Here is a 19577-nt window from a genome sequence, read left to right on the forward strand (position 1 = left end):
AAGGATACTCAGTTTCCAAGCAAGTGGACCCCAATCTTAGTCAATATCTGTTGCCCCAAAGGTATCTGAAAAAAGCCCCTATTGTTGCTCCATGCTTGCCTAGCCAGTCACAGCTTATTTTGAGCTTTAATTTCCTTTTATTATTTATGCAAGCTTGCGCTACACATGTGTACTCTTCCTTGATGTTTTGTCCTTCCTTCCATACATACTCCTTTTTCTTTTTGCATCCTCCTTAAGTTTGCTATGCAGCCACATTGGCTTTTTCAGATGTTTCCCATTTTTTTCTTGTCCATGGAGTTGCTGTGATTGTACTTTTTAGCAATTGATTTTTCAATAACTCCCACCCTTGTTGGGTGTCTTTTTTCTTTAGCATCTCTAGCCATGTGATTCCGTCCAATATTTCCCTGAGTTGGTTAAAATCAGCTTTCCTGAAATCCAAAGTCCATCTCCCAGCAGATATCAGGATAATTAAAGTCTCTCATAACTACTAATTCAGCCCTGTCAGCCCTGGCCATTGTAGTCAATAGTGTTGTGATTCGGTCCAGTGTGGAGAATCACATTTCCCATACCTATTCTAAAGTGATGTGTGATCTGATTTTTATGTGGGCATGGGTGAGCAAAGTGAAATTCGATCCAAAGAAGTCATAAATAATAATGGTTAGCATAGCAGGGGTTCTACTGTTCTGGGAATATGTGTTCAAACATAGTAAAACATACACTTTTCTTTTAAAATCAAGGTTTTTAATTTAAACATACTCTTTGTACCTGGATATCCAAATAGCCTTCTCCTCGACAAGATTGAGCTGGTCATGATTATATGCTCTCTAAGCACTTAAGGGTCACATTAGTCCATTATGCTGTCTTGCAGCTGCCTTTGGTAACAGTGTAGAACAGTTGGTTCAGAATGCAACTGCTGAGTTGCTAAAGTGGAGGAAGGCTGATGGTAACATTATAGTATCTGTGTTTGTTTCCAGTTCTGTTTTGGTATATATTTTCTAAGTGGTTTGAGGAAATACTTTATTTTAATGATTTTCTTAAACAATATGAACCTATCTCACCCTTTAAATCAATTGTTGAGACATTGTTCTGTCTCTCCCTGTCCACTGGAAGTGTGGCAGATTGGCATGAATGTCAGGGCATCACTTGGGTTGCATCGGGGCTGTGGATTGTGCTGCCAAAAACATTCATACAATCCCATAACTGTTCTTGGTGAGATAGTTAATCTTTCCTTTTTCAACCATCATTCTGGGATGGGACTTTTTAAAAGTAATATTGGCACTATACAGACGGGCGCAATGGGTGCCATTGTCACGTAAGGGGGCAGCACTTCCAGACACCCCTCACACGTGACGAGGGCATCAAAATGGCCATTTTGACGCAACAGATGCTTAGTGTCCGCACATTGTGACACCATTGTATTTTGCGACAATGGCACCACAAAAAGAACCTGCATTTTGCGGGTTCTTTTTGCTATGCAAGGAAGCCGAGTGGTTTGTCTGGTGCAGCTTCCTCACACAGTAAAACAAGGCATGGGCAGACCACCCTTTTTGGGTGGTCTGTACCCCACCATTTTGACTATTCTTATTTGAATATTGACTCTGATTTGTTGGTTTGTTTCACCTTTTAAATAGGTATCTCAGATATGTATGTCTTTATATCTACCTGCCACCTTCAAAATATATTCATAAACATACACATACAGTGCTAACTAGATCGGCCTTTGATTTAACAGCCAGCTTAGTCTTTTGGTTGTATATGCTGAAACTTTTTATGTCTGCCAATAGTTATTATTTTATACTTTCCTTTTTGCCTCATCAGATATCTTCTAAGAAGATGACACAAGCTCTAACAGAAAGAAGGTATGAGCTACAGACACTTCGCCAGCAGCTGAAAAGCCAAATATGTCCACCGAAAACTGATGTTTCCATTGACCAGCACATACAAAAGGATGTGCCTGATGAAGTAAGAATGTGCGCCTGTGAGAAAGTATATATTTCTATCTGAGAGTGAAAAATAGAGAGGTAGGTACCAGATAAGAGTGTGGTTGGCAAAGGGGCAAATACAAAAAACTCTACTGGGAAAGGATTTATAGGGCTGCTACAGAGAGAGGAGGCTTGCTTACAAGGAAAAAGGAAGAAGAGGCTGAGCAAATAGACATCCCAGGTAAAATTCTACTTCTAGAATAGGCGGTTATGTCTTAAAGTCATATTCAGCTTGTTTTTCTTTTGCTAATTGTGCTCAGATCCAAAGAGTGAGGAAATGTGCCAAGAGTGGCTTTACTCAAACTTCAGTCAATTACCATATCAGGGAAAAATGTTGTCCTCCTTCATGATCTCTGTGCCTAACATAAATGGATTATCCTGTGCAGAGCACTTTGGAATCTTCTAGAGTCTAGTATAAGTGTTTTGGCAGTAGTTCCGTCCACCTTCAGCAACCCTATATAAGAGTCTTCCCACCAAAACTGCTAGTTTCTTTTCAGCTGTTAGATTTAAAAGGTATTCATCAACTTTCTGCTAGAATACAGGTAGAGGAAGATGATCTAAACTTCAGGAGCAGCAGCTTTCATCCTAGAAGGCTTTGCCTCCAGGAAAGCCCTCTTGCCTCCTATTTGTTATCATCCCTCATCTTAATTGTGTGCGCTGGTTCACATGGCACATGTTAAAAAAACCTTTTGTGATTCTCTACGGTAGCAATAAGGATTGCATCTAGTCTGCAATCCACTATGTTTGAAATGCAGAAGTGTCAGGAGAAAGTTGTTTAGGAACAGTATCCCAAAGTCTTCCATTTCCTTTTAGAAAGTACTATTGAGATGGATGAGTGGGACTAGCATTTATCCGATGGAAGGAACCTTCAACCATACTGCCAGGCTACAAGAAATCTCTGAGTTCTCATTGTCAGCCAGTTTATTCTGGAGTTAAAAATTCTGTTTGAACCCTCAAAAGCCACACACAAAATAGTTAATTATGTGCCCATTTATGTTCTTAGGCACTGAAGCAAGAAGATTCTGGCACCAATACCACAATCTGTGATAGAGAAAATGGTGGATCCAAGATGAAAAAAGGTTGGTGTGTAAGCAGCTTCTGTTCAAATCAAGAAAGTTTGCTTGTTTGCACAATTTTGCCACTTCATGATATAAATGGGCTTTAAGCCCATACACTGGTTACTGGAAGCCCCTTAGTCATAACGTCCCAACATTGGAGAACTGAGGAAAATGCCATGGAGAAGGTTGGAGCTAGGCTGCATACTTTTTATGATTTGCAAATTTTCTGTATAAAATGACATTTTTTTTGCTCCCCCATGGGAGACATATTGGAGAAATAGGTCTGCAGAAGACATTATACGTCAGATCAGCAGTGGAGAATAGTTGGCAGATGTCATTACTTATACTTAACTCTGTGATCTGAATATATGCTGGAGAAGATTATATGTACATATCTACTAGGAGAGAGAGACATCCATAGGAGAAGGAGACAGGAGCAGTGTCCCATCCATCCTCCAGCCATCCCCATGCTCGATCACGAGAGAAGGAGATACAGGCAACTCCCACTTGAGGGGGGTCTTATGTACAGAGACAAGCACTGAAAAAAAAGATGGTTCTGGAGAGCTATTGTGGCAGCAGGTCTCTAGAGCAGCACAAGTGAGGAGCTTTGCTTTTCTGCTTCTTGTGTTCTGCTTCCTCACTGAGCCTAGTGGTACAACTGGTCTTGAGTGGCTTGGTTGCTTTCGAACTCTAGTCATTCTTAAGTGAGACAAATGATGTGGATCCCTATCAGTCTGGTGTCTGCTGTTGCAGATTTGATCTCAGGATCACCAGTATCAAATGTATCAAAGGAGAGAGTGATCCTGCTGATTTGCAGTATAGTTGATTATGATATATTTCTGGTTCAGCTGTGAGATAGAAAGTGGCAGTTCTGTGCTCCAGGAATATCATTCCTGTATGCATGTCTGCTTCTGAAGTGGAACTGTTCATGCAGTAGAATATATTAGGGACTACTTTGGAGACAAGAGAGGCTCAAACAGTCATAGAACCAGACTAAACACACAAGTAAAAGATGGAAGGAGTATATTCACAGCATTTTTATATGGAACATTTTGTAGGATATAGAGGGATGGATAAGCCAAACGTTGGGCCAAAAATACTTTTCAGAGAGGCACTATTATTAATTTTATATTTGAAAGTGAAAATAAAATCTTGCCTAATAAAGATCTAATGGCAATTCTGTTAAGTCCTGCAAGGCTAGAAATAGCTAAAGCATAGAAAACATTTTAAAAATCTTTCAATACAGAAGTGATTAAATAAGATGTGGTCCTTAGCTTTTTCAGTAAGTTAACATACAGAATAAGAGTAGCAAGAGGGAATGTAAAAGAAGATACATTTGAAAGTACAGTTGCCCCTCCATTTTCACAGACTTGAAATCCATGTCCCTCGCCCATTCATGGGCTGCAAACAGGGGGACAAAATGGGGCATGCCCCTGCGGCTCGCAGCACCATTCAAGCCAATGGGGCTTGAATATAGGTGAGTTTCTGTTTTCATGGGGGTCTGGAATGGATCCTCTGCAAAAACAGAGGGGCAACTGTATTTGAAAGCCATTTATGGTTTATATTACTCAAGGCAATACTGAACTTAAACCTTTGGATCAAGAGAGATTTTGGAACAATTAATACTGCAGGATGTGATTAATATATAAACCAGATGTTACTGTTTGGAAGACAATTCATATTTATGATGATTGACAGTGATAAGGTTCATGACTTCATGATTTGGAGAGGGGGAGGGCAGAAAGTAGATATAGAGGGAGGGGGAAAATTACAATACGAAGAAGGAATTATAGTAAGTAGCAAGATGAAAAATAGAAGTGTTGGGGGAAATCCTTCAATAGACGGCTTTAGGCAACTTTTTAAAGGTTAGCCAAACAAAAAGATGCAAGTGATCATGGGTTGTGTATGTAGTTGCATCCTAAGATTGTGTTTGCTTTCCTTTTAGGTGTCCAGGAGACAACTGCTGGACTTGAAGAACTCATCAGTGCCAAAGAGGAGCTTGAGCTGTTGACACGAAAAGAGAGGGAAAGCAGAGTAAGTCCAGAGATATCTGAGACCCCTTGCAGCAAATGCCCTGAGGGCATAGTTTTGGGCTCCTTCTTAGCATGGGGGAGCATGCCATAGAACAGGTTAGAGATCAGGTGTATTTCCTCCATCTCTCTGGTAGTATTCAGCAGAGGTTCCTTTTTTGTTCCATAGATTGGCTTTACTGTTCTTTAAGCAGGGAAGTTCTTATTTCCTGTGGAGCATGTTATTTTGTCCTTGCCCAGAGATGCCAGTCTCGACGTGTTACGTGTAGCCCTTATGGGTGCCCTTCATTATTACTAAGTTCTCTTTCCCACCACATTGATTTCCCACTGGTTTTCTGCAGATTCCTGGGTTCCTACTAGTAGTGAGGAAAGAGTCATTAGTATTAGGCTCATTTGTGGAAGAGTGGACACAAAATTCCCTCCTACAGAAATCCTCAGGCGCATGAGATTTTCCATGCTGGCTTAGGGGATAGAGAAAAGATCACTGGTGTGGGTTGTATGTCTCTGTGTGTGGCTCTGAATGTAACATCCCATGTGGCTCTCAAGATTGAAAGGTTATATGTCCTTGCCTAACCAGTGCCTTCTTCCTTCATGAGGTTTATAAGCCTAATGCATTCCTCTGCAAATGGGATCACCATGCCCAAATTCTGCTCCCAACTTGATGTCAATCTTAGCTTAATTTTAATGCCCTGGACAAAAAAGAGATAGTACTGAGGTCTTCTTTGAACACCTTGCCAGGTGGTCTCAACATCCCTCAGAGGAAAAAATTACTAGTGCCAAATGAGTGGTGTGAAATCAACATAGGAAGCAGTTAGCCCTTCAAAGCTGTCTCTCTGTGATCATAATGATGCATATGTTCCTTCTCCATAGTTGGAACTCTCTGCTCTTCAGTCTGTGATAGCCTCCCAGGAGGAAGAACTGCAAGTTCAGGCTTCTGATGTTGAATCACTAACTAGAAGCATCAAGATAAAAGAAGAATTCATAAAGGTAGGTTTACTAACAAAAAAGTGTCAACCATTTTTTTTTCTGTAGATGGTAATGGGCCTCAAGTATTTAGTATATTCCACTGACCACCTGGTTTTTATATCTACTTCAAAAAATGAAAAGTAGAAAAGCAATGTTTTTAATACCAAATATTATGAACAGACTGTTCAAATACAGAACTTTTTAAAAATCCCATGCTTTTTTTTAGTGTTATAAAGCCTGTACTGAGGTTTCAAACCCTTCTATTTTGGATGTTATTCAAGGCTTTAATATGACAGATCTTTTGCATTCCACAAAGATTGTGATAATTGTGAATTGTATTGCCTCATCTTCCATGAACTGCATTGCTTCATTTTCTGTGTTATACTTTACTTGGCTTCCAGGACTTGCAAATGCAGCTGGTTGACCCTGAAGAAATGCCAGCAATTGAGCGACTTACCCAGGAAGTTTTAATGCTTCAGGAAAAGGTAGCCAGTGTGGAACTGCAAGGACAGGAAGACCCAGGAAGCAAGAGGCTGCAGGTATGGCAGAAAAATGCTTTGACTCTATGGAGTTCATCACATGGGGAAAATCCTGTGCAAAACGGGATTTAAAAGCTGGAAAAAACCACAAAAGCAGGTTGATTTTCACACACATCATTGTTAAAGTGGTGTTAACCCAAACAGAAAGTAGACAAAAGCCACTCCTTTTTACTTTCAGGATTTTCCAAAAGAAAAAAGGAGAGGCTTTTGTCTACTTTCTGTCTATTTTCCATTCAAGTTAACACCTCTTTAATGATGTAGTGTGAAAATCAACCTGCTTTTGTGGGTTTTTTTTCTGATTTAAACCCCCGTTTCTGCATGGAATTTCCCCTGTGTGATAAACTCCCATGATAAGCTTAGTCTGGTTTAATTTAGATTTGTAATTTTTCTTTCTTCAAAATTGTTCCCCATCCCTGTTTTTGTATTTACAACACCCTTCTAAAATAGACTATATTAAAGTAAGTGACTAGGTATAGAAAGCCTGAGGGTTTGTTTTTGACTGAGTAGGCATTTGAACTGAACATGTTCTTGAAGAGTTTCGGGCCACATAGCCCGAAAAACCCACAAAAACTATGGGTGCTGGCCATGAAAGCCTTCGACTTCACATTGAGTTCTGCATAGTCCCAAATTTCACACTTAACCATAAAGTGAAGAAGAATGTTTATATTGTAGCTGTTAATGGCATTGGAGGGCCTGGCGGCAGAGAGGAATCAGCTGAATGAAACCCTGAAAGCAGAAAAGCAACTCTACAGTAGTTTGGTGAAGTTTCGTGCTCATCCTGCCAGGTGAGGAGCTCCCCTCCACTAGCTACAGGTAATGCTGGGGAATCTTGCTGAGAGAGTTTGGATTATCCTTGTGGTTTAGGAGATGAGGAGCTATAACAATCAGCTTCCTATTGCTGGAGTTTCCTTAATATTTTCTTCTCCTTTTATATGCTAACACATCTGAAAGATACATAAGCCTGTTTATGAAATCAGTTCATTAAATTAATCCTCAAAGTGTTCTTAGGGGGAAAGAGTTGTTTGTATACACAGGCTGTAAGAAGTATTCCATTTTATCACCTTTGCATTTCAACTTTCCAGCCTTCTATAGGCTGGAGAGAGGGAGTTCCAGGAAAGAGCCTTAGATGGATTATTGGTATACAGCCATCCCATCTAATTTCCAGACTTGGAGTCCACAGTCTCACTTTTCATGACAGCAAGGTGGGGAGGAATTAACATGGCCTGTGGGTCCGTGGTGTGTTCGTGCAGCCATGCACAAGAGCGCATGCACATTATAATCAGTGGGCTTTGAATACACGCAAATTTCCATTTTCACGGGGGTGGGGGTGGGTCCAGAATGGATCCCCCATGAAAATGGAGGGATGAATGTTTAAAAGGTTTAGAGTAAGAGGTGAGCTAAGTGAATGGTATGCACAGTGAGTGGTAGTTATTGATAACTTAATAAGCTTCTTTTAACCCATTTTCCTTTTTTCATGACCTCATCAGCTCTGGACCAGAACAGACTCTGCAAGGGGAGCTAGAGGAGGTCCAGGCACTCCGCAGACAATTGGAAGAGGCCCTTGGTAGAAGCCTGGAGCGCCTGAGCAGGCTGGAATCACTGCATGACATTGGAGGTGGGGAACAGGAGCGTGTGACAGTCCTGCCCAAGCATGGCTTCTGAGTTCTGGCCTTCACATTGCCCTGGCACAGGATGGAAGCTGATCACTAACTGAACAAGCTTGTCTTGACATTGAGAAGGCTGATTAGCTCTTGCTGGAAATGGCATTCTGTGCTAGCCATTTGTGTTTCATTCACATTCCTGGTGTGGTCCTGCCAGGGAGAATGTAAATAGATTTAATCATCTTATAATTCCTTTCTAGTTGCTCCCCATCCAGCATCTTCCTTTTCCTCCCCTTCTCAAATTTGGTGAAATAAAGATTCTCCACACCCCTGCTCCTTTAGAATCTGTGTTAATTGTTGTGTGCCATGCATTACATGTATTTGTGACTATTGGAGGGGTGGGGGTGGTAACTATTCTTGTTTTGGTTTATTGAGCTTCTTCTCATTCCATGTTTTCACCATGAAGCTCAAATAAAACCCTCCTCAAAACAACTTTCAGGCATAAACATAGTGCAATGTAGATAACTCAGTTTTGAGGAATTGCATGCTTACTCTTTGCAAATATGTGGAATCCTCCAGTGTTGGGTGGTGCCTCAGCAGTTAAATATAGATCTTTGCTTTGTGAAGTAGCCATTCTTCTAAGATGGCAGTAAATCCAGACACCAGTCTGCCATTCTAAGGAACACAAAGTAGAAGATCTATTGAAACCAGCTCACCCTATGCTGTGTCAGGTCACAGGCAGAAAGTTGTGGTAGATTTAGCCTATGTGTTAGTATTAGCCTAAATTTTAAAATGACAGTTAGGTTACATAGATGGATGTGAGCCAACACATTTTCAGACCTTACTCATTAACCACATGGTAGGTATATTTTCTGTTTTGGTTTATTTATACTGTTTGAAGACTTGTCAAGGTCTTTACTGAAAGAAAAGAACAAGAAGCCTAGCTATGGTTACTGTTTTTCAACCCTCCAACTGGAATAACAACGACCTCTTGGATTTAAACATTTTAACTTTAACAATTAATTGGTAGTTCTTCATTATTAGACCAGTATCCAGTGTCAGTTGCTTCTTTTTAATCACTCTATTTAATAGTACAAGAAATGCCATTCAAAAACAGATCTTTCAATTATCATAAGTTCAACCAAAACAACTTGTTTTAAAAGAGCACTTTAAAAAAAGCAATTATATTTAAGCTAGTGGCTATAACATCTGAACTGCATTTTGCTACTTTATAAGTAGTTAGTAGAATAATGCTTAACATTAACTTATTCTTAATTTCATCTATTTCTTTTTCTAAAATTTTTTTTACTACAAATACATAAATGTAATGACAAAAGTTACACAAATAACACAATGACACAAAATTACTCAAATAACAAATAAAATAATATTGCATATCCACTATATCATAAAACACATCTAATCTAACATACCCCTGTACTGTAACATAAAACAAAGACAATACAATGTATTTCTGAGGGCATTTTTTGTATGTTTTATTTTGTATGGTCTACATATATTCCGATTTTATAGGAATAATACTGTAAGTAGTAGAAAATTGATGTTTTATTGAAAGATGTAAATCATATCAAAGCCTAGTGCATTTGGATTGTTAATGTTAGAAAGCATTAAAACATGATTGATGAAGCTTGCTAATACATAGAACAACGGTTTCCAAACTTTGATCCTTTTAGTGTTTTAATAATAATAATAATAACATTTATTTATTATTACATCTGACTTTTGGACTTCAACTCCCAGAAACCCAGCCAGCTTGGACAACACTTCTGATAGCTAAAGTCCGAAATATTTGGAACACCAAAGCTTTGGAGCCTATGACTTAGCGGCAAAACAGAGTGCCCTGAAGGGATGGTTTCAAGCCACCTTTTCTGAAGCCAGATTGGGGCCACAACAACCACATGCCATGGCCCCAATCCGCCTTTTTGCTGGCCAAAAGAGGAGTGGCAAAGAGCTGCTCCTTTTTGGGCCAGCAAAAAAATGGCTTTTTCACCCCACCACAGTTGGAAACCAGCTTTAAGGTGCTCCAGTGGCATGTAACATATAAACACCATGCTGCCAGAATGCGTGGAAGCTGGCCCCCATGTAAATGGTCCAGCAGCTTCTGGGTGTAATTACTGCACTCCCAAGTCACCCAGAAGGTGGCGCAAAAGGGCCATGCGTTTTGACCCATAGTAATATTAATAATAATGTTTCACAGTATTAATATAAGCAGGATTCATTTTTTTTCATTAAAACATTAATGCCCCCCAAATGGTTTAAACAAAAAGAAACAAAAAACACAGGGTTTTGGATTGTTTAAAAAAATTTTTTTTAACTGTTTTTATTCCCAACCCTGAAATAAATGCAGTACAGGTTCTGGAATGATTCAGTATACTTCTGAATAAAAGGGTGCAAATGTGATGAATAGCAAAATTCAATATGCAAGGATAATTTTGATGGTGAAGATTTTTAATATTAGAACAGCATGTGCAACAATAATGATTCTAAATGGTGGTTTGAAATAGGTGAACCTTAGAATTCAAGAGTGGACAGTTTGTGACCCTCTAGAAGCTGTTGAACTGCAACTCCATCCATTCTAGCCGACACAGCCAAAAGTGAGGGTTGTTGGAAGTTGCAGTCCCAGTATTTGGAGGGTCACCGGTCAGCCCCATCTACTTTAGAGTATCAAATAATGTTTATATGCACAGTTTATATCAATGTAATAGCATGTCAGTGTCAGGTCATTTTTTGAGTAACCCTATCTTTGAGTCACATAAAATCCTGACAATAATAAAAGAAAGGCTTTGGTAGCCATCTTGGTCTTTTTTCCTTGACAGTCTCTTGGTATAAATCAACACAGAAAATTCCAGTTTTAGATGGCTTCTTCTGTTCCGAAGCCTAGCCTAAATGGTCTGAGCTGTTTTTGAGAACAGATCCCAGGCAGCCACTGATTAGTAAGTCAAAAAGCATGATGAGTTCCAGACCCCTTGAAGAATCTATGACCCAAACTGAAAGTGAGTTCTTATATCAACTTTGAAATGGCATAGGTTTTTTAAAAAGTATTCTGCATGTGCATGTATCTTCTGTGAAGACAGTCTTTTACATATGCTAAAAATCTCTGCCCTCAGGCTTTGCAATCAGGTATGCCAATACATCCTCACATGGCATAGTTGTATTCATGATGCGTTGTCCTTTGTTGTTCATTGGTGCCAAATAATAATGTGTAAAATTTACTGCTGTGTGCTGGAGATGTGTATAATTTAGTTTCCAGGCCCAGTACAAGGTGTTGGTTATTATCTTCGGGACTGCCTCCTTCTGTACAATCTCAGTGCACTCAGGTTCTCTGGGAGGAATCTGTTGCAACTTATGGTGTGTGACAGATGGCCCTTTTGTGGCATGACGGTGACATAACTAGGGTTAGGGACTGTGTGGCAACCACACGGTCCCTAACCCTAGCACTACTGGCAGTGCCATTATAACATAACGGACGCATAGCATCTGCACGTCGCACCACGCTAATTATGTCACAAGTGCGCCATTGGCGCACTCAGAAGTAACTGGCATGGCAGAAAAAGAACCCGCTTTTTGTGGGTTCTTTTTCCTCCGGAGTGAAGCCGTGCGGTTTGGTGGTTGTGGCTTCCCTCCAGAGGAAAAAAGGCCGCCACCAGCCCAGACTTACCAACAGGTATGTATTGGGCCTATAAAACCTAGACTATCTGCAACCGCCTAGGAGTCCAATTCAACAACCGTTCCCAGACTATGGAATGGCCTACCAGATGAGATCCATCACATTACCACCTTAAACAGCTTCAAAAAAGCTGTTAAGATGGATCTCTTCTGGCAGGCCTTTCCTGAATAGATACCTGGTCACCAACAAAGCCTAACCTGCTAACCTGCCACACCCAGCCAGACCCTGACTTCTGCTATTGTTCTTATTGTTCTTATTGTTTTGTTATTACTTGCTTATTTGTTTTTTTTTCTGTTCTTATGTTTTAAAATGTAAACAGTTTAATTCTATTTTAAGGGGGGTGGGACTCTGGGATGTGAGAATGTATGTTTTAATGCTGTACGCCGCCCCAATTGTGTTCACAGAGGGGCGGGATAAAAATAAATTTTATTATTAGTAATAGTATTAGTATTAATTTGGTTTAGAAGAGGGGAGATCTGTCAATGCTTGCTAGCTATGATAAGTAAAATGAAAAACTTGGTATACAGAGGCTATACACCTCTGATTGGCTGATGCTAGGGACTGAAATTCTGTTGCCTTCCTGTTCTGCTTCTGAACTTTTAGAGCATCTGACTGGTCAATGTTGAAAACGGATGGACTTTTTGTTCTTTTCTAGCAAGACAGTTACCTTATTGTTGTCTTTCAGGATGGGTTCGCTGGTATGCATAGCTGATTCACTCATCCACAGATGGTTGTGCTTCTAGTACTCCATTACTATAAAAGCAGCAGGAAACATTTCTCAGCAAAACCAATATGCCAATTTTTAGAATTTCAGGCTGGCCACATAGTAAATCAGCTGTTTAGGGGTTTCTTTGTTTGTTGGGAGTATATTTTGTTTTTGTTTGTTTGTTTGTTTTGGGTTATGGTCTCTTGATTATGATTTATTGTCACTTAGAACATCCTTCCGCAGCTTGGTATTTCAGATTCAACTCCTTCTGCTCCATCCAGTGGATAAGAGGATGTATGGGCCAAAACATCTAGGAAGCACCAGGTTGTTTAAGGTTTCAGAGAATGAAGCAGCTGCTTTCTGAAATGCACCAGTGAATGGACATTTTTTAAAAACAATAATATCCATTTTGCCATCTATGTCACATCCATTTCCCCCCTAAATTCTAAATTAATTTTCCATTCTGAGATTATTATGCTGATTATTTTTTGTGGCCATGTTGTTATTATTATCATTTATTCATAAAGCACTATCATTGTACATGGCACAGGTAAAAGGACAACAGAAGAGCTCCCTGCCCTCAGGCTTACAATCTGATTAAGAAACAAAAGGGAAAGGGGTGGGAGGGAGGGGATTAGCCTAGCAGATACCGTGCGCCCGCGTCAGATGTGGGCGCCTCTTACACAGCTTTCATCTTATGTGGGACTCGAGCATACATGGTATTTGCCTTATGCAGGGGAGGGGGGCAAAATGGATTCCCCACCAATGCATGGGTGTACTGTCTTTTTCCCTCTTCCTCCGAGGCCAGGGCAATGGCAATTGGGATGGGGGGAGGGCCTTTCATCTGCTTGTGGGGCTAGGCATGTATAACTGTGAGACATTTTCTTCAAGTATTTGCAAATTTATTCCAGATTTTCTCATGTCTCATCATCATATGGGCCCATCCAAGTTGTAAAACAGATCTTTTCATTTTGTGTTTTATTTATCTGCACCAGATATTTATTTCACCCTTCTTCTAAAGAGTTCATAGTTTTCTCATGCATCTTATGCTCACAAGCATCTTCCTCACTTATTCACATGCATCTTATGCTCACAACAATCCTGTTGTGAGATGTTAGTAGAGAGGCTTCTCAGTTATGGTGTCTTGTTTATTTGAATGTCCTTCTCAAGGAGTATCAACTGGACCTCATGTGTTCATCTTCTTCCAGGCAATTTTGTTGCTTTTATAAATTTTATGTTTTTATTTCCTGTGTTGACTTTATTATGCAACCAACTTAGAGAACGTTTGTTTTCAGTGGACTAAAAGTATAAATAATGTTACAAAGCTTCATACCCTCCATGTATTCCTTTGGCTAGTTTGCCATTCAGGTTTATGCATCCAATCCAGCTTAGCACAACAGTGCATACTAGAAGTCTCACACACACACTAAAATGTATACTGTATTTTCCGGCGTATAAGACGACTTTTTAGCCCAGGAAAATCTTCCCCAAAGTCGGGGGTTGTCTTATACACCGGGGAAAAAAGGCCTTGCCAGCCAGTTGGGTCCTAAAGAGAGCCCATGGCGGCAAGGCCTTATCCTGAGGCAAAGGATGTGCCGTGCGGCTCCTCTGCCTCGGGAGAAGGCAGACAGCTAGCTGAGCCCTTCCTCTTTCTCCTCCTCTTCTTCCCTTCTTCCCCTCTTCTTCTCCTCCCCTTCTTCTTTTTCTTCTCCTCTTCCTCCTCTTCTTTCTCCTCCTCCTCCTCTTCTTTTTATCCTCTTTTTCCTATTCTTCTTTCTCCTCCTTTTCTTTCTCTTTCTTCTTTTTTCTGCTCCCCCCTCTTCCTCCGCTGTTGTTGTTGTTGTTGTGTGCCTTCAGTTCGTTTCTGACTTATCATGGAAGAGAGGGGTAGTCTTATACGGTGAGTATATCCCAAACTCTGTATTTTAAGTCATAAAGTTGGGGGTCGTCTTATACACCCGGTTGTCTTATACACCAGAAAATACGGTACATTGTGCTTTTGTTGATTTAAAAAACCTTCCTGTTTGAATACTGCAGCATCTTGTCCTTACTGTGCTTCATCCACTTTTCCTTTGAACCTTCCCAAATAAATGTGTGTTACTACTGTATAACAGAAATATGTCTAAACCTTCCCTAGGACTTATTGACAAGGTGTTAACTCCTTAATCTTTTATAATCCCCAGATTTGTTCATAGAACGGATTCAAATGAGTAGTTGGTTATAGGGGGCAGTCATCTTTTAGCTGGCCCAAAATTATTTTTGTTTACTTTCTAAGGGGCTGTGCAGATGGGCTGTTTCTGCCCTAGAAGGAGGCTGTTGCAACCATGCCATGGCTTCCAGAGGGACCAAAAAGAACCCACTTCTGGGCAGGTTCTTTTTGCATCCTTGAAAGGGCATCATAGGGGCACTCGCACATCATGATGACACCCCTTGTGTGTAGTGCTCTTTGGGTGCTGTGCACAATGAGTGTCATTATGGCACATGCCATGTAAATGGGTGCACACCAAGATGACGTCCAGGTGCAGTGCGGGCTTGGAGCATCCAGATGCTCAGCCCTCACTGCACCTACAGGCCAGCACAAAGTGCTGGTCTGTAGAGCACCTAAGAATCCACTTGTATGGAAGGTGTAGGAACACTTACCATATTGTTTAACTGTATTCTTAAGTCATTTCTTATTTTATTTATTTCATTTATATGCCATCTTTGGCCCTGAACAGACAGGCCAAAATAAAGCTGCTTCAGGTCACTTTGGAGGTATGCTGTTTAAATGATGCATGCATCCTAAGAGGCCAGAAGCCGCACCAAAGCACAGCTTCCAGCATACCTCCAAAGTCACCCTAAGCAGCATTATTTTGGCCTGTCTGTTCGGGCCCTTTCTCTCAAGATTAAAAAAAACCCTTTACAATGAAAATTTAAAGACAATTACAGTGTGCCCGTGTTATACGCTTTATGCGGACTTGAGCGTACGTGCTCAAGCTGCACAGGTTGCAAGGGGCAGTGCATCCCATTCAAATGGCAGCAACTACATGATATTAAAGTAAATTAATTAAAAAAAAACTAATAAAATCTTCCTCTGCAGGGCTCCAACTAGTCCAGAATAAAGATCCTTATAGTACTGTTCAGGGGTTTGGGGAAAAGAAAAGTAGGGGAAACACATTTATCTTCACAATCATTATGAAGTCATCTGCAACAATGCTCTGAAGTTCTAAAGGGCTCAAGTTCAGAGTTTGTTATACAGTGCTCCCTCGGGTTACGAAATTAATTCGTTCCGCAGCTAATTTCGTAACCCGAAAACCTTCGTAACCCGAATTGCCATAGGCGCTAATGGGAAAAAAAGCCGCGGCTCTGCCGCGGCTCCATTTAAAACAGCGCCGGCGTTTTTTCGTAACCCGAAAAAACGTTCGTAACCCGAAACAATAAATCCCTATGGGATTTATTCGTATCCCGAAAAATTCGTAAGCTGGGTAATTCGTATCCCGAGGTACCACTGTATCTGAAAACTGTGAGTTTTGATGTTCTGTAACATAGCTGGCCTTGAGCAAGTCACACTCTCTCAGCAAGGGCAACCCCCTTCTGAACAAATCTTGCCAAGAAAATCCTGTTATACATTTGCCTTATGGTCACCATAAGTCTGAAATGACTAGAAGGCACACAACAAGAGTAAGAAAGGAGGAAAGGACCTAATGAAATTACTTACAATAATGGAAGGGGAGTGCTTTTTATCAGGAAGAGGTGGTTCCCTCTGTTTCTTAATTCTGAACTCCAGGTTATATTATGGAATTAAGTGTTAAAGCTGGCCAGTTCCCTGGCACCCTCAACATTTGGAAAATGTTGGAAACCCACAAGCAGCCACAAGGTCTTTGGGCTGGACTTTTATTACTTTTTATGTGGTGGTACTATTGGGAGTCCTCCCTGCTTATGGGTGGCCCTGTTTCATTGTGAAATGCAGAGGCTCCAAAACAATTCAAATTTGGTTTTAGAAGAAATTCATTGTTACTTAGAGTTTTACCCTACATTTCAGGCTACATGTCAGTGGTTTCAGATAAATTCTTTTTTTTTGTCACTACTTTCTACATCCATTAGGAAACTACTGCTCCTAGACCTTGATAAGGCTAGTTTATCCTTAGGAGCTTTTCTGCAATGGTATTTTAAAATCCAGTCTTTGAATTGGTTTGTTGCTTTTGCTGCTGCCACATTGCATGATACTGCTTTTACTGCCATGGCTCCTGTGGAATCCTGGGCACCAAAACTCTGTGACAAAGAAGTCTAAATATCTCACAAAACTACATAACCCATAATTCCATAGCATCGAACCATATCAAAGCAGTTTCAGACTGCATTAATTCTGCAGTATAGATGCAGATGCAATGTCTATTCTGGTCATTTATCATTTCTCCACTTTTTTTCCCAGTTGTGCAAACCTAATTGCCATGGTTTTTCCCTCTGTTTGAATTTTTTGCTTCCTTCTCTTATGTTTCCTGTTTACTATCACTCCCAGGCTCCCTATCAGGACATGTTTCTCCTCTCACATTTACACCAAAGGAAACAAGCTCAACATAAAACGTTGTGGATGAGATAGGATATGAACCCCATTTCAGATCACGATCTTCAGTTGCCAGTGTTCCTGCCATTCTTCTGAGATCTGCCTCATTTTGTTAAAACCACTGAACACTCTTCTCTGTCTGGTCCTTAGCACCTATTTTTAATTATTCCTGTTACCTTGATGTCACTTTGTGATATCTGAGGTACATCCAAGTTTCTACACTCTTCAAACTTAATGCCATGTCTTTTAGAAAATGAATGAGAGAAGGGAGCTGCCTTTTAGGATCTGCCATCTTACATCTTAGGGAATATATGTCTTTTAGATTGCTCACTTTTATGGAGCATTCAAATGAGACTGCTATCAGCACTTTGCAACCTGTTTCCCTTTCTTAGATTTTTTATAAAGACTTGGTTTGTGGAGGACTGTCAGTAATAAACACAGCTGTGGCATGTCTAGTACTGGGCAAACAAAGCGCTATTGTGGATTTAATGCTCCTATAACTTTATTGAAGCATTTACTGCTTGCAGCTTCACCCCACTGTACTGCCTCAGGAACAGTGGGGATGATGAGTAATGAATACAATAATCCTGAATTTGCCCCTTGAATATCTTCTGGAAAGTGCACAGAAAGGCACAGGAAGGGGCCTTTAATTACTATTTTCCTTTAATTTGTTTAATGTAAAATAACCACAAAATAGGGTACTGTACAAGCAAATAATAATAGGAGAAATATGTAGTAAATATGCAATAAAACAAAGGCAAAACACATTTACAATTAAAAAAACGAATTAGAAAATAAACTCATACAGACTGAACAAAAACCTGGATGAACAGATAACCCTTTAGCTAATGTTGAAAGCATAGAAGATTGTGTCTTAACTGTATGTGAAGAGGGAAGGGGTTCTAAAGTTAGGAGGGGGGAGATTTCTCTGGATTGACAAAATATCCTCTCTTAGTTTGGACAGACCCTGTATACAGGAACCAGACTGTGTCTCTAATTCCATACTCATGGAGACTTTCTAGAACCATGTCAGACCACTGAGAAATAGTGTCAGTGTCAACTAGAACAGTATCAACAGTGTCAAACAGCACTGAGAAATCAGGGGAATCAATAGTATTGGGCTTCCCATGTCTTTTCCCAATAAGGGCCATCCATCGGAGCATACAAGGTTGATCTATTCTCAAATCTAGGTCTGTATCCAGCCTGGAATGAGTATAAATCAGAGGTATACAAATTGTGGGCATGAAGACCATTCTGTCTCATTCCCATTCCTCATACACAGTGGGCTGAACTTGTTATGTGCCCTCAAGTCATTTCTGACTCCTGGCGGCCCTAAGGCAGGGTTTTTTCTTGGCAAGATTTGTTCAAAGGGGGTTTGCCATTGCCATCCTTTGAGGTGTTTTCCATTTAACAATATCATTTTTAAATTAAATAATGCCCACTCTCCCCATGTGTCTTGTTTACGAGCAGATTTGCATGCCAGCTAGCCTCCTGCAAATACAGGCCTACTAATAAATGTGGCATGTGGGAGCATCAGCTTTCTTTAATGGTACTTTTAAAATGGGAGCTCCCATTTTCCTGATGCCATGCCAGCAAAACAAGCCATAGAAGCAGGATGACCACAATAATTGACAAGTATCCATGTTGTCCATGCTGTCTACATTCAGTCTAGACAATCTCTTCTGTATGCCTCCCTCTTCTCAAACATCTTCCCTAAGGGGGATATTAGTGACTGTTACAAACAGTAGGTGTTAAAAATCTCTGGGTCCAGTGTTAGTTTCTTGAGACTTAGGTGCACAGTTACCATTTTAAAGGCAACAAGCACTTCCACATCTCAGAAGTTGCTTGAAGTAAACTAGACCAACTCAATCTATTTTTTTAGCAGTTTGAGTTAATTATGAAATGTAGCAGTTGAAATAGCTCTGAATCAGGTTGGGAAGAAGGCAGAATAGGAGAAGTCATCATCAGCATCACCTGATCATGCCACCTTCTTCCACCATTATCAGCTAATAATGATAGAGACATTATGTGCATTTCATCTTGGGCTGTTTTAATTCTCTGTTAGTATATTGTATCCTTAAGTTCAAGATGGGCTTTTTTTCATAAAGAACCCCAATGTCATATAGCCCATCAGTGAAGATGAGGGACCTCAACATATAAGAGCTGCACAAGGTCTGGTAGAAACAACAGGAAAGAAGTTCCCCTGTTACTGATGATGATTTGCTTTCATATGCAGTATAATTTCTGCTTGGTTAGAACACTTATCACATCATCCTTTTAAAGGCAAACATTAATAAAAGGAAGAATCTCTCAAGAGCAAACCCTTGAAAGTTTTTCTGAGATATTTCCTCAGGCAAAAACAACTCTTAAAGGGTATCTGTATTCTAAAAAGCATTGTAAAATCTGAACTGCAGGAACATGATAGGAATGGATGTTTTGGTCCTGGTTCAGATGCAAAACTCAC

General features: G+C 40.2%; 1 protein-coding gene across 9 annotated transcripts in view; it reads left to right on the forward strand.

Moving 5' to 3' along the window:
- LOC121928638 (phosphodiesterase 4D interacting protein) overlaps positions 1-19577 on the forward strand; it is a 139080-nt gene that overhangs the window by 80585 nt on the left and 38918 nt on the right. For 8 of the 9 annotated variants that reach the window (XM_042463607.1, XM_042463609.1, XM_042463610.1 and 5 more), the window contains 7 exons: positions 1819-1962; positions 2986-3061; positions 4986-5074; positions 5941-6057; positions 6438-6575; positions 7248-7360; positions 8063-8190. In XM_042463607.1, coding sequence (XP_042319541.1) covers positions 1819-1962; positions 2986-3061; positions 4986-5074; positions 5941-6057; positions 6438-6575; positions 7248-7360; positions 8063-8190 — 805 coding nt within the window. Of the gene's footprint in view, positions 1-1818; positions 1963-2985; positions 3062-4985; positions 5075-5940; positions 6058-6437; positions 6576-7247; positions 7361-8062; positions 8510-19577 lie in introns of those variants that run through there. The other variant, XM_042463611.1, reaches the window with a different exon arrangement.

The sequence above is a fragment of the Sceloporus undulatus genome, chromosome 4 (genome assembly GCF_019175285.1).
Source record: "Sceloporus undulatus isolate JIND9_A2432 ecotype Alabama chromosome 4, SceUnd_v1.1, whole genome shotgun sequence".
In the NCBI taxonomy this organism is placed as follows: domain Eukaryota; kingdom Metazoa; phylum Chordata; class Lepidosauria; order Squamata; family Phrynosomatidae; genus Sceloporus; species Sceloporus undulatus.